At 35.5% G+C, this 22,949-nt stretch overlaps 1 protein-coding gene across 1 annotated transcript in view; it reads left to right on the top strand.

The window, feature by feature from the left end:
* Positions 1-22,949, top strand: part of pus3 (pseudouridylate synthase 3) — a 40,756-nt gene that overhangs the window by 14,200 nt on the left and 3,607 nt on the right. The window contains exons 2-6 of the mRNA XM_062055534.1: positions 17,795-17,885; positions 17,956-18,397; positions 18,460-18,734; positions 19,824-20,001; positions 20,071-20,180. Of these exons, the coding sequence (XP_061911518.1) occupies positions 17,795-17,885; positions 17,956-18,397; positions 18,460-18,734; positions 19,824-20,001; positions 20,071-20,180 (1,096 nt within the window). The remainder of the gene's footprint in view (positions 1-17,794; positions 17,886-17,955; positions 18,398-18,459; positions 18,735-19,823; positions 20,002-20,070; positions 20,181-22,949) is intronic.

The following is a 22,949-nucleotide window of genomic DNA, read 5'->3' as shown; positions in this document are numbered from 1 at the left end:
GACTATGTACATTCCAAATGAGCTAATCCAGCTCAGTGGCCTTGTGGTTAGAGTGTCTGCCCTGAGATTGGTAGGTCATGAGTTCAAACCCCCCACCTCCTGAGTCATACGCTGCTTGTTACTCAGCATCAAAGGTTGGAATTGGGGGTTAAATCACCAAAATGATTCCCAAGCGTGGCCACCGCTGCTGCTCACTGCTCCCCTCACCTCCCAGGGGGTGGAACAAGGGGATGGGTCAAATGCAGAGGGGGATTTCACCACACCTAGTGTGTGTGTGACTATCAGCGGTACTTTAACTTTAATATTTACAAAAAAATCAATCAATGTTTATTTATATAGCCCTAAATCACAAGTGTCTCAAAGGGCTGCACAAGCCACAACGACATCCTCGGTACAGAGCCCACATACGGGCAAGGAAAAACTCACCCCAGTGGGACGTCGATGTAAAAAAAATAACAAGGTTTCTCAGTTCGAACGTTAAGTATCTTGTCTTTGCAGTCTATTCAATTGAATATAGGTTGAAAAGGATTTGCAAATCATTGTATTCTGTTTTTATTTACCATTTACACCCAACTTCACTGGTTTTGGGTTTTGTGTATACATATATATATATATATATATATATATATATATATATATATATATATATATATATATATATATATATATATATATATATATATATATATATATATATATATATATATACAGACATACATACATACATACAGTACAGGCCAAAAGTTTGGACACACCTTCTCATTCAATGCATTTTCTTTATTTTCATGACTATTTACATTGTAGATTGTCACTGAAGGCATCACAACAATGAATGAACACATGTGGAGTTATGTACTTAACAAAAAAAGGTGTAATAACTGAAAACATGTTTTATATTCTAGTTTCTTCAAAATAGGCACCCTTTGCTCCGATTACTGCTTTGCACACTCTTGGCATTCTCTGGATTAACTTCAAGCACACCTGTGTAGTGGCCCCAGGAAATAAACTGGATACATGCACACAGACATGTGAAATAAAGAAAACAATTACGAAGCAAAGTGTTTTATCTAATAAACATAATTTTGAAGGTTACCTTAAATACTGGAAAATAGCATGTGTTCCTCGTCTTTGCTTCTTAAATGTATACGTTGATATTGACTGGTATACACAAGGTATGGAGATGATGTCAGGAGAAAAACTGCATTTAGATTAGACAATAATGAGTCATATCTTGAAATATGGGATCCAATATACACAGTACAGGCCAAAAGTTTGGACACACCTTCTCATTCACAACACAACTGATGGTCCCAACCCCATTGATAATGCAAGAAAGTCCACTAATCAACCCTGATAAGGCACACCTGTGAGGTGAAAAACCGCTTCAGGTGACTACCTCTTGAAGCTCATTGGGAGAATGCCAAAAGTGTGCGAAAAAGTAATCAGAGCAAAAAGTGGCTATTTTGAAGAAACTAGAATATAAAACATGTTTTCAGTTATTTCACCTTCTTTTGTGAAGTACATAACTCCACATGTGTTCATTCATAGTTGTGATGCCTTCAGTGACAATCTACAATGTAAATAGTCGTGAAAATAAAGAAAACGCATTGAATGAGAAGGCGTGTCCAAACTTTTCTTTTTAAATAAATCAAATACGTTTTTAGGCCATTCCAATGCAACCAGAAGGAGCTTTTCTTACCTGTAAGCTGCTTTGAAAAAGTTTCGTTATAATTAATATACCAAATGATACGTTGAATACACAGAATCGTGTTGAATCGAGAATCCATTCTGAAACGAATCATCACCCCAAGAATCGGAATCGGATCGACTCGTTCGGTGTCGAAAGATTCACACCCCTATAGAAATTCAAGTAAAAGTCATGGTTACGTGAATAAAGTTGTTAAAATTGTACAAGAAAGAAGGGGTACTATTATTTATGAGGGTAATATCGTGATACTGCAAGGAAAAAATAAAGGTTAGAAAAAAAAATCACAAAAAAGTTGTTTGAGAAAAAAATGGTACATTTATAGTTTGTTTGAATAGAGTCCAACATTTTGTTATTACGACTTGTCTTTTAAACAAGTACAACTTAAATCATTTTTTATTGAAAATAGTACGACTCAGTTCACATAACAGCATGTCTTCTTTGAAAACATTTAAATGTTGTCATAAAAAAATATGCAGTTTGATCTCCATAACGTTTTTTCTTTTTTTCTTTTAATGTAGTGCTTTTTTTCTAATAAAATATGTGAATTTATTCTTGTAAACTTTTTTCACGAAAAAGTAGGGACTGCTGAAAAAAAAAAAATTCACATCAAAATCACGATTCTATAATCCAATTCTAAATCGATTAATCATTTTCGAAAATCGATTAAAAAAAATATACATTTTAAAGAATTGATTTTAAAAAACAAGTTTTTTCAAATAAATATATTGCGAGAATCGGTTTGGTGGCCATTTGCGTACAAATTGCGTCTTTGTGCCTATTTTTTAAAAATATTGACAAACACACTTAGTTCAAAACAATGGCAATTAATTGGGGCATGGCATATTTTTTGACCAAATTATTGCTTATATTTCGCTTACCAAAGCCTATTTACAGATTAAATGTAATTGTAAACCACACAAACCACAACTAAAACCCTAAATCGTAATTGTACTTATTATACTTTTACGTATTATACTTTTGCTTATCATACTTTTACTTATTATACTTTTACTTATCATACTTTTACTTATCATTCTTGTACTTATTATACTTTTACTTATTATACTTTTACTTATCATATTTTTACTTATCATACTTTTACTTATCATTATTGTACTTATTATATTTTTACTTATACTTTTACTTATCATACTTTTACTTATCAAAATTTACTTATACTTTTACTTATCATACTTTTACTTATTATACTTTTACTTATCATACTTTTACTTATCATACTTGCACTTATTATACTTTTACTTTTTATACTTTTAGTTATACTTTTACTTATTATACTTTTACTTATCATACTTTTACTTATTATACTTTTACTTATCATACTTTTACTTATTATACTTTTACTTATCCTACTTGTACTTAACTTGCTTGTACTTATTATACTTTTACTTATCATACTTGTACTTATTATACTTTCACTTATCCTACTTGTACTTATTATACTTTTACTTATCATACTTGTACTTATTATACTTTCACTTATCCTACTTGTACTTATTATACTTTTACTTATCATACTTGTACTTATTATACTTTCACTTATCCTACATGTACTTATTATACTTTTACTTATCATACTTGTACTTATTATACTTTCACTTATCCTACTTTTACTTATTAAACTTGTACTTATTATACTTTTACTTATCATACTTTTACTTATTATACTTTTTCTTATCATACTTTTACTTATTATACTTTTACTTATTATACTTTCACTTATCCTACTTGTACTTAACTTGCTTGTACTTATTATACTTTTACTTATCATACTTTTACTTATTATACTTTTACTTATTATACTTTCACTTATCCTACTTGTACTTAACTTGCTTGTACTTATTATACTTTTACTTATCATACTTTTACTTATTATACTTTTACTTATTATACTTTCACTTATCCTACTTGTACTTAACTTGCTTGTACTTATCATACTTGTACTTATTATACTTTCACTTATCCTACTTGTACTTATTATACTTTTACTTATCATACTTGAACTTATCCTACTGGGCGGTATAGCTCGGTTGGTAGAGCGGCCGTGCCAGCAACTTGAGGGTTCCAGGTTCGATCCCCGCATCTGCCATCCTAGTCACTGCCGTTGCGCCCTTGGGCAAGACACTTTACCCACCTGCTCCCAGTGCCACCCACACTGGTTTAAATGTAACTTAAATAATGGGTTTCACTATGTAAAGCGCTTTGAGTCACTAGAGAAAAAGCGCTATATAAATATAATTCACTTCACTAAATCAGTGAAAGGGCTCCATCTAGTGGTACGCCATAGATTTGATTCATTGTTAAAGTACAGTGTTTTATTTTCCTATATTCAAACACATGTTCAAACTGTAATGTTACAGTGGCAAAAAAATGTTTAATATACTTGTTAAATAAAACCTCTAACTTGTTTTTGTAAATACTTAGGCCTACTACGCTACTGTATTTTAATGTCGATTTTTTTCTGAGGTGGTACTTGGTGAAAAAAAGTTTGAGAACCACTGCATTAATGAATAATTATGTGGATTATATACATTTAAATACAGACTTCAATGTTCAAAAATGGTGCCTATAAGAAGAAGAAGGTTCTATGGGTGTAGCACAAACACAAAGAACTATCCCGTTAAGGACATATTTCAGTCAGTGGTGCAGAATGTTAGCCTTGCACAGGCTGGTATGCGTAAAGTACAACCATATGGGGTGGGGGGTTGGTTATTTACTACCAGCAGGTCCCCTGGTGATGAAAGCATGCAACAGACCTGCAATGTATGTTATATAGAGCTACAAATGTAGAGGTCTTTTCGCATCAAATGATGCTTTAAGGTGCATTTCACCAAGTTCAATATGAGCTTTGTCGCTGATTAATATAGACAATACAGAGTTTTGGCATCATTGGCTACAAATCCTTCAAAAAGTACCAGACAAGTTCGAAAAAGATCCTCTGTTGTGTTTTTACCCAATATGGACGTGCACTCTCCATAAAATAAACTTTCATCTTCACAGTCGTCTCATTTCCACGCTATCATCATCATCATCATCATCATCATCATCATCATCAGTGTTTTTAGTCGGAATTCCAAACAGGAAATGCCAAAGTTCCAACTGGCAATCATCAATCAACTTCCTGTTCTCAGGGAAAAACCATGAAAGACGTGCTGGTACATTGTTGATGTTTTCGCATCCTGTACACACTAATCCTCTTCTGTGGGCACCGTCAGGCCAAGTGTGGACAAAAGTGAGTGAAACGAGGCCCTCACGTGGTTATTTTGTTACTATTAATATGATGCGTATAAAGTCAGATATATAATTTAGGGGTGCACAAAATAATCGATTCACATCCTAATCGTGATTCTAATTTATTCCGATTCTAAATTAATTCAATCCATCCATGTTGTACCTTAATAGTTTTCAAATATCAATGTGAAAAAAATGTATTAACATAAAAATTATTATCAAGAAACGATAAAATTAATATTATTATTAAAAAAAATAATAGAATAATATTATGAATTAAAAATAATTTAAATATATATATATTATTATTACTTTTTTCTAAAACTTAAAAAAAATACATGTTTAGGCCATCTTCGTGCAACCAGAAGGAGCTTTTCTAACCTGTAACCTGTTTTGAGGGAGTTTAATTCTAAGTATTATACCAAATAATACATTGCGACAATCTGGTTTTATCGAGAATCGATTCTGAATCGAATCGTCACCGCAGGAATCAGAATCGGATCGAATCGTTAGGTGTCCAAAGATTCACACCCTGATAGAAATTCAAGAAAGAGTCATGGTTACATGAATAAAGTTGTTAAAATTGTACAAGAAAGAATGGGTACTATTATTTATTAAAGTAATGTTGTGATTGATTGATTGATTGATTGAAACTTTTATTAGTAGATTGCACAGTACAGTACATATTCCGTACAATTGACCACTAAATGGTAACACCCGAATACGTTATTCAACTTGTTTAAGTCGGGGTCCACTTAATGATACAGATATATACTATCTGCATAATACAGTCATCACACAAGATAAGATACTGCATTGTACGAAAAAACAATTATTTTACAAACAAAGGTTGTAATATATCATAAAAGATCATACATTTACAGTTTGATTGAATTGATTCTAACATTTTGTTATCACAGCTGAGATAGGCTCCAGCACCCCCCGCAACCATGAAAGGGACAAGCGGTACAAAATGGATGGATGGATGGACTTTCTTTTAAACAAGTACAACTTCAGTCCTATATTACATGTTTTTATTGAAAATAGTTTCTGGGTGTTGTTGATAAATGGCTTTGGCTTTGCATAGTAGAGTTTTAACTTGCACTTACAGATGTAGCGACCAACTGTTGTTACTGATAGTGGTTTTCTGAAGTGTTCCTGAGGTCATGTGGTGATATCCTTTACACACTGATGTCGCTTTTTGATGCAGTACCGCCTGAGGGATCGACGGTCCGTAATATCATCGCCTCCGTGCAGTTATTTCTCCATGTTCCCTGAACCTTTTGATGATATTACGGACCGTAGATGGTGAAATCCCTAAATTCCTTGCAATAGCTGGTTGAGAAATGTTGTTCTTAAACTGTTCGACAATTTGCTCACGCATTTGTTGACAAAGTGGTGACCCTCGCCCCATCCTTGTTTGTGAATGACTGAGCATTTCATGGAAGCTGCTTTTATACCCAATCATGGCACCCACCTGTTCCCAATTAGCCTGTTCACCTGTGGGATGCTCCAAATAAGTGTTTGATAAGCATTCCTCAACTTTCTCAGTCTTTTTTGCCACTTATGCCAGCTTTTTTGAAACATGTTGCATACATCAAATTCCAAATGAGCTAATATTTGCCAAAAATAACAAAGTTTACCAGTTCGAACGTTAAGTATCTTGTATTTGCTATTCAATTGAATATAGCTTGAAAATGATTTGCAAATCATTGTATTTTGGTTTTTTTAACCATTTTCACAATGTGCCAACTTCACTGGTTTTGGGTTTTGTACATGATTAAAAGTTGGGTTTTTTTCAAGATGGCTCCACTGTAGTGGTCCACCAAATGTCTTCTAAGACAAACTCAACATTCAACTGATCAGTTAAATGGACTAAGAACAGCCAAAGGCACATTCATCTTAAAATGTAAAAAAAAAATGCACGTTCTAAACAAAATGATAAGCGTACAGTATTTTCAAATTTGTAAAAGACAACATATATCACCCAAAGATGCTGACGGGCCTGAGGTCAACTTGTCAAAGGTTTTCAGACGAAATTTCACCCTGTTGAAATGCTGGATGAGGACATGCTGATTCTGGAGGTCCAAAATCGAAGACTCAAATTACAGGCATATCCTGGACAGCTATTTGGGGAACTGTGTCAACTAGACCTGACACGGGGCCAGGGCGAGCAGGGGAGTGATTAGCGAGAGTTGAATAAGAAGTGTGTGTACTAAGCTTGCCAGGGATGTTGTTACTGCTGAGGTGTTGCTTCATACAAATACAAAAATAGAGTTGTTGTTCGACAAGGCAAAACTGTCGTCTTTTCCATGAGTCGAGTCAGTGCAATCACAGACGCCCGCCAGTGGGTATTGGCGGATGGTGAAGCCTGGAGACATTCCATGGTGTTGCCATTCGGTCCCTGTTACGTTTCCCAAGGAAAACTAGGATAAACATTTCACGGTCAGCTGGAACATGAACATGTATATGAGTCGCATTAAACCATATACTGTAGCTATTCAACCTACCATTCTCAGTTATGGTTTAGTTATGGCATCTTTATAGTCCCACTGCTGTCTGGGTATTTAAACGGGACCATGCATCAAAGTAACCTTGTATATACTGTAGCTTTAAAAAGCCCAAGATCATTAAAGGCCTACTGAAACCAACTACTACCGACCACGCAGTCTGATAGTTTATATATCAATGATGAAATCTTAACAACAATTTTAAATTTCCCGGGAAATATCCGGCTGAAACGTCTCGGTATGATGACGTATGCGCATGACGTAGTCAGTTAAACGGAAGTATTGGTACCCCGTAGAATCCTATACAAAAAGCTCTGTTTTCATTTCATAATTCCACAGTATTCTGGACATCTGTGTTGGTGAATCTTTTGCAATTTGTTTAATGAACAATGAAGACTGCAAAGAAGAAAGTTGTAGGTGGGATCGGTGTGTTAGCAGCGGACTACAGCAACACAACCCGGAGGACTTTGTTGGAGAGCAGACGCGCTAGCCGGTGACCTCACCTTGACTTCCTACGTCTCCGGGCCGCCAACCGCATCTGTGATCGGGTGAAGTCCTTCGTCGCACCGTCGATCGCTGTAACGCAGGTGAGCACGGGTGTTGATGAGCAGATGAGGGCTGGCTGGCGTAGGTGGAGAGCTAATGTTTTTAGCATAGCTCTGTGAGGTCCGGTTGCTAAGTTAGCTTCATTGGCGTCGTTAGCACAGCATTGTTAAGCTTCGCCAGGCTGGAAAGCATTAACCGTGTATTTACAGGTCCATGGTTTAATAGTATTGTTGATTTTCTGTCTATCCTTCCAGTCAGGGGTTTATTTCTTTTGTTTCTATATGCAGTTAAAGCACGATGCTATCACGTTAGCTTGTAGCTAAAGTGTTTCACCGATGTATTGTCGTGGAGATAAAAGTCACTGTGAATGTCCATTTCGCGTTCTCGACTCTCATTTTCAAGAGGATATAGTATCCGAGGTGGTTTAAAATACAAATCCGTGATCCACAATAGAAAAAGGAGAGAGTGTGGAATCCAATGAGCCAGCTTGTACCTAAGTTACGGTCAGAGCGAAAAAAGATATGTCTTGAACTGCACTCTAACGTTCCTCATCCACAAATCTTTCATCCTCGCTCAAATTAATGGGGAAATCGTCGCTTTCTCGGTCCGAATCGCTCTCACTTCTGGCCGCCATCACTGTAAACAATAGGGAACTTTGCGGAAATGTTCAGCTGACTACGTCACGCTACTTCTGGTAGGGGCAAGGCTTTTTTTTGTCAGATACCAAAAGTTGCGATCTTTATCGTGGTTGTTCTCTGCTAAATCCTTTCAGCAAAAATATGGCAATATCGCGAAATGATCAAGTATGACACATAGAATAGATCTGCTATCCCCGTTTAAATAAAAACATTTAATTTCAGTAGGCCTTTAAATGTTTTTCTTTACACTCTGCAAAATGTTTGTGTTTGAATTAGAGATGTCCGGCCTGCCGATACTATCGGCCGATAAATGCGTTAAAATGTAATATCGGAAATTATCGGTATCGTTTTTTTTATTATCGGTATCGGGTTTTTTTATTTATTTTTAAAAAAAAATTAAATCAACATAAAAAACACAAGATACACTTACAATTAGTGCACCAACCCAAAAAACCTCCTCCCCCCATTTACACTCATTCACACAAAAGGGTTGTTTCTTTCTGTTATTAATATTCTGGTTCCTACATTATATATCAATATATAAAAATACAGTCTGCAAGGGATACAGTCCGTAAGCACACATGATTGTGCGTGCTGCTGGTCCACTAATAGTACTAACCTTTAACAGTTAATTTGACTAATTTCCATTAATTACTAGTTTCTATGCAACTGTTTTTATATTGTTTTACTTTCTTTTTTATTCAAGAAAATGTTTTTAATTTATTTATCTTATTTTATTTTATCAATTTTTTTAAAAAGTACCTTATCTTCACCATACCTGGTTGTCCAAATTAGGCATAATAATGTGTTAATTCCACGACTGCATATATCGGTTGATATCGGTATCGGTAATTAAAGAGTTGGACAATATCGGAATATCGGAAATATCGGCAAAAAGCCATAATCGGACATCCCTAGTTTGAATTAATTTTGAGGTGTCACGGACTTATTAGTGATTCCCAGAGCCCAAAAAAAGTCTGCGGGCTATAGAGCGTTTTCTATTCGGGCTCCAATACTATGGAATGCCCTCCCGGTAACAGTTAGAGATGCTACCTCAGTAGAAGCATTTAAGTCCCATCTTAAAACTCATTTGTATACTCTAGCCTTTAAATAGGCCCCCCTTTTTTAGACCAGTTGATCTGCCGTTTTCTTTTCTCCTTTGCCCCCTCGCCGGGTTATTCCGGTTCCGGTGACCATGGATGAGGTGCTGGCTGTCCAGAGTTGGGACCCGGGGTGGACCGCTCACCTGTGCATCGGTTAGGGACGTCTCTGCGCTACTGACCCGTCTCTGCTCGGGATGGTCTCCTGCTGGCCCCACTATGGACTGGACTCTCACTGTTATGTGGATCTACCAGGGACTGTACTTAGAGGGGGGGTTACCCACATATGCGGTCCTCTCCAAGGTTTCTCATAGTCATTCACATCGACGTCCCTTGTGTGGGCTCTGTCGTCGGATGTCGTTGTGGCTTGTGCAGCCCTTTGAGACTTTTGTGATTTAGGGCTATATAAATAAACATTGATTGATTGATTGATGGATTGATTGATTGACTCCGCCTAGGCTGCCCTTTGTCACCGATTCTGTTCATAACTTTTATGGACAGAATTTCTAGGCGCAGTCAGGGCGTTGAGGGTAGGGATGTACGACAATGGCTTTTTATATTCCGATATTGTCCAACTCTTAGATAGATAGATAGATAGTACTTTATTGATCTATCTATCTATCTAAGAGTTGGACAATATCGGAATATCGGATATCGGCAAAATTACCGATACCGATATCAACCGATACCGATATATACAGTCGTGGAATTAACACATTATTATGCCTAATGTTGTTGTGATGCCTCGCTGGATGCATTAAACAATGTAACAAGGTTTTCCAAAATAAATCAACTCAAGTTATGGAAAAAAAATGCCAACATGGCACTGCCAAATTTACAAACCCCGTTTCCATATGAATTGGGAAATTGTGTTAGATGTAAATATAAACGGAATACAATGATTTGCAAATCATTTTCAACCCATATTCAGTTGAATATGCTACAAAGACAACATATTTGATGTTCAAACTGATAAACTTTTTTTTAGAGTTAGTGCTGCAAGTCCCGGAAGAGTTAGTGCTGCAATAACTACTGTATGTGCATTTGTTGAATCTCGATTGATGTTAAGTAGGGCATGATAGATAATTAGATAGCATAGATATTTTAGGAATGAGCTCCTCTTTAACCTGGTCTTCTGAATGTGCTCTTGTTTATGTTGTTAAACTGTTACACATACACAGTACAGGCCAAATGTTTGGACACACCTTCTCATTCACAACACAACTGAGGGGTCCCGACCCCATTGATAAAGCAAGAAAGTCCACTAATCAACCCTGATAAGGCACACCTGTGAAGTGAAAACCATTTCAGGTGAAAATATAGCTTCAAAATAGCCACCCTTTGCTCTGATTACTGCTTTGCACACTCTCGGCGTTCTCTCCATGAGCTTCAAGAGGTGGAATGGTTGTCACTTCACAGGTGTGCTTGAAGCTCATCCAGAGAATGCCAAGAGTGTGCAAAGCAGTAATCAGAGCAAAGGGTGGCTATTTTGAAGAGACTAGAATACAAAACATGTTTTCAGTTATTTCACCTTTTTTTTGTTAAGTACATAACTCCACATGTGTTCATTCATAGTTTTGATGCCTTCAGTGACAATCTACAATGTAAATAGTCATGAAAATAAAGAAAACGCATTGAATGAGGAGAAGGTGTGTCCAAACTTTTGGCCTGTACTGTATGTATATATGTTACTAATGTTGAAATATACAATGCAACACTAGTTTTAACATTACTACATGTATCAAACATGTACAGCACTGCCGAATAGAGAAATGTCTAATATAATTATTACTTTATTTCAATGTCACTTAAAACTTTTGCACCTCGGAAAATCCCTGCTTCATTTGATCATTTTAGCTACATTCCATGGTAGAATGTGTTAGTACGTTATCGCTTTGAACAAGTTTGGTTATTATTTCACACAATTACTGTAATTTGCAACAGAGGTAGATTTCCATTTTGAAGTATTAAATGTGATCTTAATGTTATCAATGTATGCATGTAAGAGTAAGCTGGTTTACTCAACTCTTTACTGACTAACAGCATCGCATTGTGCATACTTACTTCACACCAGGAGTTGTTTTTAATGCTTTATGTAAAAGATTACACAATGTTAAAAAATAAAGTCAGGGCAAAGTGACTCAGTCGCTTACTTACCACAATCAGGGTTTCATCAATGATTTACCTAAAACTAAACATTGTTAGGAAACAATCAGGTCATGTATTTTTATAAAGAAAAAAAACCTCAGTGACTTGACCCCACAAAATTAGCTTTAGATGCCTCTCAATACTTTGTACTGTTCTGAAGAAAAAAGTAAATAAAAAATAAAATGTTATTCCCATAACATTACCACCTTTTTCTAAAAAAATAAAAAAAAGACAAACATTTTTTGATTAACATTCCAACTTTTTTCTGGGTTAAATGCTACATTATTGTCATGACATAACGACATCATGGTCAAATTAAATAATCTAGTAACATTACGACTTTTTATTTCAAAATATACAGTACAAGTGTGCTGGAAAAATTTAACCTTTTATTGGAATTATTCCTGTAACATTACCACTTCTTTTCTAAAAAACTAAAAAAAAAATTGCTGAACATTACAACTTTTTGGGGAAAAAATATTACATCATTCTCATAACATTAACGTCATGGTCAGATAAAAAATATATGTTATGGTAATATTATAATGTTTTATCACGAAAAACACCACATTGTTCTGGAAAAATTACAACTCTTTTTTTTTGTTAAAGAATACAAAATTATGCCTGGAACACTTCTTTTTTTTTAGAAAAAAGTAGAACCTCCAAAAAGACTACAATTTTTGCCTAACATTACAACTTTTTACTTAAAAAAAAAAAAAAAATTATTCTTTTTACATCACAATGTCATGGTCAAATTAAATATTCTAATGACATTACGATTTTTTATCATGAAACATTGTTCTGAAAAAAATTAAAAAATGTTTTAAACAAAATTAGTCCTGTCATATAACAGGTATTTATGAAAAAAATAAACACATAAATAAAAGGTGTCTTTTAATATTACAACTTTTTCTGGAAAATTCTACAATATTTTATTAACATCACAACATAATGGTTAAATATTCTGGTAACATTACGACTTTTTCTCGCAGAGAATACAACATTGTTTTGAAAAAAATTAAACCCTTTTTCTTTTTTTTAAATACAACATTATTCCCGCTTCATTACGACTTAAAAAAAAACTAAACAAAAAAAACATGTTTTGCTTTGCGAAAATAATACTGCATTATTTAATTTCTACACAACATTTTTCGAAAAATAAATACCCAAAAAGTATTTTAAAACACAATAGTATTCCTGTAACATTAGTACTTTTTTCTAAAAAAAAAAAAAGAAAAAAAAGAATATTTATTTTTCACTTAACGTTCCAACTTTTTCTCAAAAGAATTAATTGTTCTTGCAACATTATGACTTCTTTCTAAAATAAATACGATATTTTTTTTTCCAAAAAATCCACATTACGACAAACACTGAATAAATACAATTAAATTCTCATCACAATCGCACTCTTTCTTCTAATATCGAGCCCTTTTTCTCCCTTTTGTCCTCGGCATATTCCGACGACTTTGTCCACTGTACATAATCGCTTTTTCGCCGTCTTACTCCTTTTTGTAAATGTTCTGTGTGCGCTTCATAAAAAAGTGCAGAGGGGGTGGACGACACTTCTGACATTTGATGGCGACATTTGAGAGGTAACAGGTGGTTCGTTTGATAATAATATTTATCACACTTAGCCTGCCTCCAGGTGCGGATCGCTAGAATTAATTACATTTATAAGGGAGGATAACATAACCTTTTGGACCCGTTTGCTGCAAGGTACTTATAACCTTTTGCTTCAATAAATATATATATATAGCAAAATATCATATACGTATTTGTAAGGGCCTGGATGACACATCTATTTTTATACAGTGTGGGTTTTTTTTAAACTGTCTATGTATTTGGAGGTGTGTGTGTGTGTGTGTGTGTGTGTGTGTGTGTGTGTGTGTGTGTGTGTGTGTGTGTGTGTGTGTGTGTGTGTGTGTGCGTGTAATCCTATCCGTGATTGCGTGTTTACACACACACACAGTAGCTGCTTTGGCTGGCGGCCAGGACAGATGGAGGAGTTTGGCTGAGGAGGGTTTCCATGACAACCAGCAGCAACTTTTCCCCATCAGCATGACTATCCACAGCAACCTGATGGAGAAATGCCGAGTGGGCGTTGTGTAAGTGTGTGTTGCGGTTGTGTAACGAGCGTTTGTCATGAGGTCACGACAGAGCAGCTGGGGGGGAAAAAACAGTGTTTATGGACGTGTTGTCATTGTCTTCTCAGAAGAAGATGCTTAACCCCGCCCTTTTTGTGGCTTCTTTGCAATCAGGATGATGTCATAAATGGTGAGGCAGACTTTTAGGAAGTTAGACATTAGTTTGTTGATTGTGGTAAAAAAAATCCGATGTTGTGTTTGTGCGTGCGGCGAGCGCAGGAAGCTACAGGTGATGGTCATTTATGACAGGAAGTGCACGGTGGCGGTGGAGCCCATCAGTATCAAGCAATCACTAATATCATTGGCCATAGTTTGACCCTGGAATAGAAACCTTTAGTGCGGTGGTCAGCAACCCGCGGCTCTTTAGTGCCGCCCTAGTGGCTCCCTGGAGCATTTTTTAAAAAGGATTGAAAATGGAAAAAGATGGGGGAACATTTTTGTTATTTTTGTTTGAGTACAAACATGACTCAAACCTTGTATAAAAAGCCCACTGTTTAATATGTTTGTGTGTACGCTTCACTGATGAGAGTATTTGGTCAACACCGTTTTGTCATACTAATTCCGGCGGTTCTTGAACTCACCATAGTTTGGACTGTGACGCAACAGTTTGTTTACATGTAAAATCTTCCACTCCTTCTTTGTTTCGTTTTGTCCACCAAACCTTTTATACTGTGCGTGAATGCACAAAGGTGCGCTTTGTTGATGTTATTGACTTGTTGGAGTGCTAATCAGGCATATCATTATCATTACCATGAATTAATTAACGTGGATCCCGACTTAAACAAGTTGAAAAACTTTTCCGGGTGTTACCATTCAGTGGTCAATTGTACGGAGTATGTACTGTACTGTGAAATCTAATAATAAAAGTTTCAATCCATCAATCAATCAATCAATAAATATTCGGTCACTGCAAGCTAATCAATGCTAACATGCTATTTAGGCTAGCTGTATGTACATATTGCATCATTATGCCTCATTTGTAGGTTTATTTGAGCTCATATAATACCCTTTACTTTTATCCTCTTTATATATAATTTAGTTTTGCATGTCTCATCATTATCTGTATGCAATATTGGCTGCATTTCAGATAGTTGTTTGTGTGCCATGTTGTTCCAGACCACAGCAAACATTACCTAGCTTGCCAAAGATTGTAATAAATCTATTAAAATAAGACAGCCTGCCGTTTCCTTCAACTTGGACACACACATCTATACCTTTGGTCATTAAAAGCCAGTAATTTCCAGGAGTTAACTCACCTTCTGAGTAGCCTCTGATTAACTAATGGTTTCTAATGTTGTAAAAATGTGTAGAATAAATATTACATTTCAACATTTCTGTCAACAAAGATTTGTTACAGCCTGCGACACATAGTCATTTTGATAGTAGGCTATTATAGCTAATATAGACACTTACGTCATGTGTTGCCTTCATTATAAGACTTATACACGGCTTTTCATTTTTTGCAGCTCCAGACAGATTTGTTTTTTGTATTTTTGGTCCAATATGGCTCTTTCAACGGCCGACCCCTGCTTTAGTGTAAGCAAGAACAAATGTAAATAATTACAATTATAATAATTATAATGTAAATAATTCAATGTATATACTCTGATGATTATCTTGTGTGATGACTGTATTATGATAATAGTATATATCTGTATCATGAATCAATTTAAGTGGACCCCGACTTAAACAAGTTGAAAAACTTATTCGGGTGTTACCATTTAGTGGTCAATTGTACGGAATATGTACTGTACTGTGCAACCTACTAATAAAAGTTTCAATCAATCAGTCAATCAATGAAAATACATCTTACCGATGGATAGTGGAAATGTGACTTTTAGCCTCAAATATGTCCCACAATATTCTTTAGTTTTAGACAGTTTAAATGTGTTTTTATTGTCAGCCCAATATTTTAGTGGTATACACTTATTTTTTTATTCCAAACCATATTACAATTGGCTCTTTTTATGTCATTAGAAGTTGAACTATTTTTGCTCATTACTATTATTTGATGAGTTTTATCTTGTCACACGTTCACATTTTACTTTATTTTTTTTATTTTTTTAAACCAAACTGTTAACTTAACATCCAAGCCAAGGTTTGGAAAGATATATTAAGTGCCGATTTGTAGATAGTGAAAAATAGTCATTAGCAACTTTTTACAATATATTTGACAGGAACTGTTATAATTAATTGTGTGTTTTGTATTGTTACAGCTGAATTCTGCAATAGACGTTTTATTCCTAAGCCTTACAATAGTACTAAAGTGGACTTACGATAAGTTTTTGATGACTTTCTTTGTTTTGTTTATTTCGAACATGAACACACTTGCAGCATAATACATCACACAATTTCATATCATTTCATTTTACATCATGTCCGAAAAGGAGTAGGAAGAAGCAAAGCTTATTCAATCCTACCCCTTTCCCACTTCAGAGCGTTTACAAATATATAGAATCATTTACTGACCTTTTTATATAATAAAATAACATCTATGAATTAGTATACACAATATGTAATTAATTAATTCAGTCATTATTAACATACTGAGATGAAGAACATCTTATTTTCAATAAGGTTGGAAGTATTTCTCATTATTCTTCTTCTTTGTACTTTGTAAGCACTATTATTTTGAACAACCTCTTAAACTGGATCATATGAGTACAATTTTTAACTTCTTTACTTAATCCATTCCATAATTTAATTCCACATACTAATATGCTAAAAGTTCCAAGTGTTGTACGTGCATATAAATGTTTTAAATTATTTTTCCCTCTAAGGTTATATTTCTCCTCTTTAGTTGAGAAGAATTGTTGTACATTCTTTGGTAGCAGGTTATAGTTTGCTTTGTACATCATTTAAGCTGTTTGCAATTTTACCAAATCACCGAACTTTAATATTTTTGACTCAATAAATAAAGGGTTTGTATGTTCTCTATATCCAACATTATGTATTATTCTAACTGATCTTTTTTGTAACACGGTTAGCGAATGTAGACTTAGACTTAGACTTAGACAAACTTTAATGATCCACAAGGGAAATTGTTCAACACAGTAGCTCAGTTACAATGATGGAAAGTGTAAGGATGGAAAGGACAATGCAGGTATAAATACATATATATATATATATATATATATATATATATATATATATATATATATATATATATATATATATATATATATATATATATATATATATATATATATATATATATATATATATATATATATATATATATACGAATATATACATCATATGTGTACAGAATAATATACAGATATATTATATTATGTCTATAACATATATACAATATATGTATATATATGTAGCGCACATTTGTAGTTATTTCCCCATATTTCTGCACAATAACTCAGATATGGTAACACTAGTGAGCAGTAGAGAATATGAAGTGATTTTTGGTTAAAAAACAACAACAGAGCAACAACATGAAAATAAAAAATTTTCTACATATCATGTGACCACTTTTATCTATACCCGAAAATTCCTAATACACGGAGAGTAAAGCTACTTTTGTGAGAAACACCCTTTTAAATGTTTATTTAATTTGAATGGATCCATTAAAATTATATTTATTCATTTAAAAATACCATTTTCGAAGGTCTTGCTTTGCTACCGTGATTAAAGAACTACATTTCCCAAGAAATCCCTGTACCGGAAGTGAGCACTTGTCGTAAATGACTCTTAACGTAAAACTCGCGAACGTAAAGTGTGGCGTGTGTTGCAGCAGCAGCAGCAGCAGCAGCAGCAGCAACAACCACACTTGATTGGAATAAACAGAAATACACGTTTTTAAACTTTTCTGAGGTCGAAATGAAAAGGTAAAAATCAGTTTTTTTGCTTTATTAATAGTCATGAATGTTAATATGACCCGTTATGTGTTGTTTTTAGATTAAAATACGTGAACCTAGTGAAAGCTCGTGAGGTGTTGTCCAGCCATATGTTGAGTAAAATGCCTGAGACTTTAGTCCAGAGAATTAAGGACTTGGAAGGAGAACTTGAGGAGCTCAAGTCCCAGCTGAAGCAGACAAATGGAGCTCAAATGGAGAGCTGTCCATCACCAAATGAGCCCACAAGTTCTTCTAAAAGGGGGAAGAAAGCAGTCAAAGAGCGTCCTTTTGACTTCTCTGCACATCCTCGCCGCCATGTGGCTCTGCGCCTGGCCTACCTTGGGTGGATCTACCAAGGCTTTGCCGTCCAGGAGAACACGGACAACACGGTGGAGGCCAGAATCTTCGAAGCCCTCCTGAAGACGCGACTCATCCAGGACCGCCAGAGCTCCAACTATCACCGCTGCGGACGCACCGACAAAGGAGTCAGCGCGTTCTCCCAGGTCAGCCCACTTGTCATTTTCCTCTCCCATCTCTTGGTCCGTCATCCTCTCCTCCTCCGCAGGTGATAACCATCGACCTGCGCTCCTCGCAGTACGGCGGAGGCTTGGGAGTCACGCTTCCCGACGACGTTGGCGCTAAAAAGAAGGACGCCGCAGCCCCCGAGCTTCCTTACGTAAAGATGCTCAACCGAGTCCTGCCCAGGGACATTCGGATTTTGGACTGGGCTCCTGCAGCGGCGGGCTTCAGCGCACGCTTTGACTGCCAGTCCCGCACATACCGCTACTACTTCCCACGAGGATCCTTAGACATTACGTTGATGGCGGACGCTGCCAAAAGGTGAGACGCTCCCAATCATCTGCAGCAGATGATTGAAAAATCTAATTACTGTATTTTTCGGAGTATAAGTCGCTCCGGAGTATTATAATAGTTAATAACATAGAAACTATCATATTTAATGACATAAAACTATATTAGTTAATGAAATAAATCTATAAAAGTTAATAGCATCAAACTAAAATAGTTAATAACATAAAACTGTAATAGTTAATAACATGAAAATATAGTACCGTATTTTTCGGAGTATAAGTCGCACCGGAGTATACGTCGCACCTGCTGAAAAGAAATGCAACAATGCAATATTCAGTGTTGACAGCTAGATTTTTTTGTGGACATGTTCCATAAATATTGATGTTAAAGATTTCTTTTTTTGTGAATAAATGTTTAGAATTAAGTTCATGAATCCAGATGGATCTCTATTACAGTCCCCAAAGAGGGCACTTTAAGTTGATGATTACTTCCATGTGTAGAAATCTTTATTTATAATTGAATCACCTGTTTATTTTTCAACAAGTTTTTAGTTATTTGTATATCTTTTTTTTCCCAAATAGTTCAAGAAAGACCACTACAAATGAGCAATATTTTGCACTGTTATACAATTTAACAAATCAGAAACTGATGACATGGTGCTGTATTTTACTTCTTTATCTCTTTTTTTCAACCAAAAATGCTTTGCTCTGATTAGGGGGTACTTGAATTAAAAAAATGTTCACAGGGGGTACATCACTGAAAAAAGGTTGGCATAAATAACCAACGTGCCTGGTATGTTAACGTAACATATTATGATAAGAGTCATTCAAATAACTATAACATATAGAACATGCTATACGTTTACCAAACAATCTGTCACTCCTAATCGCTAAATCCCATGAAATCTTATACGTCTAGTCTCTTACGTGAATGAGCTAAATAATATTATTTGATATTTTACGGTAATGTGTTAATAATTTCACACATAAGTTGCTCCTGAGTATAAGTCGCACCACCGGCCAAACTATGAAAAAAACTGCGACTTATAGTCCGAAAAATACGGTATTGGGAATATGTTTCATAGTGCCCATTTCTCAACCCTTTTTACACCTCCAACAGATACGAGGGTACCCATGACTTCCGTAACCTGTGCAAGATGGATGTAGGGAATGGCGTCCTGCAGTTTGAGAGGACCATCCTGTCTGCCACAGTCAAACCTCTGCACCCTGAACGCACCGCAGACCCGTACGACGTGTTCATATTTGAGCTGAAAGGTCTCGCCTTCCTCTACCACCAGGTAGCCACACACCTGTAATCCAGTCCAAAAAAATAACTTTTAGTGTAAAAAGGAGCGTCTTCGTTGCAGGTCCGCTGCATGATGGCCGTGCTTCTTCTGATAGGCCAGAAGCTAGAAGCTCCGGACATAATCGAAAAGCTCCTCAATGTTCAAAACAACCCCAGGAAGCCTCAATACAGGTGAGGTCATCGCTCTTTTAAGAGTCAACTACAGGGAGTACTTGGGAATTGATACCGGTATTCAACGGTACCAACTTTTGTGTGTTAATCAATATTGCTTAAATTCTTTTTAAAAATATATATTTTACTCGCAAGTACTGTACTGTATTTTATAGTACACTTTGCATGCATGCAATTGCCATTCCAAGATTTTAGATGGCAGTAGTGAATAGACTAACAGGAAGTAGTCTTTGCCATCAAGTTCAATGTGCCAGTCTTCTCTTTTGATGAGCCCTACAAAGGGTTTATACTGTAAGTAGGCCTGGGAGGATAACACATTTTGCTGGACTATATATTGACTTCCAAATTATTGCCGATAAACAATATTATTGCTATAATTTTTTAGAGACCAAATAACCACTGATGTAATGACAATACATAAAAACAAACCCCTAAAACGCTTTTGCCTAACATTACAACTTTTCACTTAAAAAAAAGCCCCGACATTATTCTTTTTACATCAGTTAAAGTTAAAGTACCAATGATAGTCACACACACTAGGTGTGGCAAAATTTTTCTCTGCATTTGACCCATCACCCTCGATCACCCCCTGGGAGGTGAGGGGAGCAGTGAGCAGCAGCGGTGGCCGCGCCCGGGAATCATTTTTGGTGATTTAACCCCCAATTCCAACCCTTGATGCTGAGTGCCAAGCAGGGAGGTAATGGGTCCCATTTTTATAGTCTTTGGTATGACTCGGCCGGGGTTTGAACTCACAACCTACCGATCTCAGGGCGGACACTCTAACCACTAGGCCGCTGAGTAGAGTAAAGTACATCACGACGTCATGATCAAATTAAATATTCTAATGACATTACGATTTTTTATCATGAAACATTGTTCTGGAAAAAAACAAAACATTTAAATACAAAATTATAAGTATTTAAAAAAAAATTAAAGTAAAAGTTATCCCCAAAAAAGGGACAAGCGGTAGAAAATGGATGGATGGATCTTTTAATATTACAACTTTTTTCTGGAAAATAGTACAATATTCTAATAATAATCACAACATAATGGTTAAACATTCTGGTAACATTACAACTTTTTATTGCAAAGAATACAACGTTGTTTTGAAAAAAATGTAACCCTTTTTTTTTTTTTTTTTAAACAACATTATTCCTGCATCATTACGACTTGAAAAAAACAAACAAACAAAACATTTTTTGCTTCGCGAAACAGACTTTTTCGTTATTTTCTCCCGAAAAAAGAATACTGCATTATTTAATTTAATATCTTTGTCGAAAACATTTTTCGAAAAAAAAATAATAATAAAAAAATCTTTGAAATGTACAAGAGTATTCCTGTAACATTAGTACTTTTTTGTAAAGTAATAATAATAACAATAATTTTAAAAAATTCACTTAACATTACAACTTGATTCTCCAAATGATTGCCGATAAACAATATTATTGCTATATTTTTTTGGAGACCAAATAACCACTGATGTAATGACAATACATACGAATAATGCAAGTATACACTTTGAAATGATATTTAACGTGTATTCTTTGTACATTTTGATATTGTAATTGGAATGTAAAGTTTTAAATACCAAGTTAAATACAAAATAAACATAAAATAAACTCTGTAAGCAGAATTTTGCACTTGAATAAAAATCACAACTAAAATCTAAGTCAATGAGCATTAACTGATGAAGACCAGTAGGATGAGATGCGAAAAGTCTTCTTAAAAAAAACATAAAACAGTTGCGATCGATTGAATGCCCTGAGACAACCAGAATCAATAAAAGTAGGTTCTGTCTCTGTTAAGTAGGGGAGGGAGTGGGGGACCCCCAAATATACACAACCAAAACAACAAACGGAATAGTTAAATAAAGTTACTGTGATTAAAATGATCACAGTTACCGTTATTATTAGAGATGTCCGATAACATCGGACTGCCGATATTATCGGCCGATAAATGCTTTAAAATGTAATATCGGAAATTATCGGTATCGGTTTCAAAATTATTGGTATCGGTTTCAAAAAGTAAAATTTATGACTTCTTAAAACGCCGCTGTGTACACGGACGTAGGGAGAAGTATAGAGCGCCAATAAACCTTAAAGGCACCGCCTTTGCGTGCCGGCCCAGTCACATAATATCTACGGCTTTTCACACACACAAGTGAATGCAACGCATACTTGGTCAACAGCCATACAGGTCACACTGAGGGTGGCTGTATAAACAACTTAAACACTGTTACAAATATGCGCCACACTGTGAACCCACACCAAACAAGAATGACAAACCCATTTCAGGAGAACATCCGCACCGTAACACAACATAAACACAACAGAACAAATACCCAGAACCCCTTGCAGCACTAACTCTTCCCCGCTACCTCCTACCCCCCACCTCAACCTCCTCATGCTCTCTCAGGGAGACTGTATATATCGGTATCGGTTGATATCGGAATCGGTAATTAAGAGTTGGACAATATCGGAATATCGGATATTGGCAAAAAAGCCATTATCGGACATCTCTACTGTACATCCTTTATGTTTAATGTGGATACTGTCGCTCACTTGTTTAAACAAGTCTTGTACAAGTTTAAATTCGGGAATGACGTTTTGCAATGGGGAAAGACGTTAATATCTGTTGTTTACGTGCTAGCATTTAGGCTTGCGCCAGTCTGTCCGTCTGTATCAGAGTGCGGTTATGAATGACGATTTTTCTATCATTTTAATTTAATACGGTAATACTAACCGTCGGGAGTTTTACAGCGGTTATCTT

Source organism: Entelurus aequoreus, linkage group LG08 (genome assembly GCF_033978785.1).
Source record: "Entelurus aequoreus isolate RoL-2023_Sb linkage group LG08, RoL_Eaeq_v1.1, whole genome shotgun sequence".
Lineage (NCBI taxonomy): Eukaryota > Metazoa > Chordata > Actinopteri > Syngnathiformes > Syngnathidae > Entelurus > Entelurus aequoreus.
This window is presented reverse-complemented; position numbering and strand designations above follow the sequence as displayed.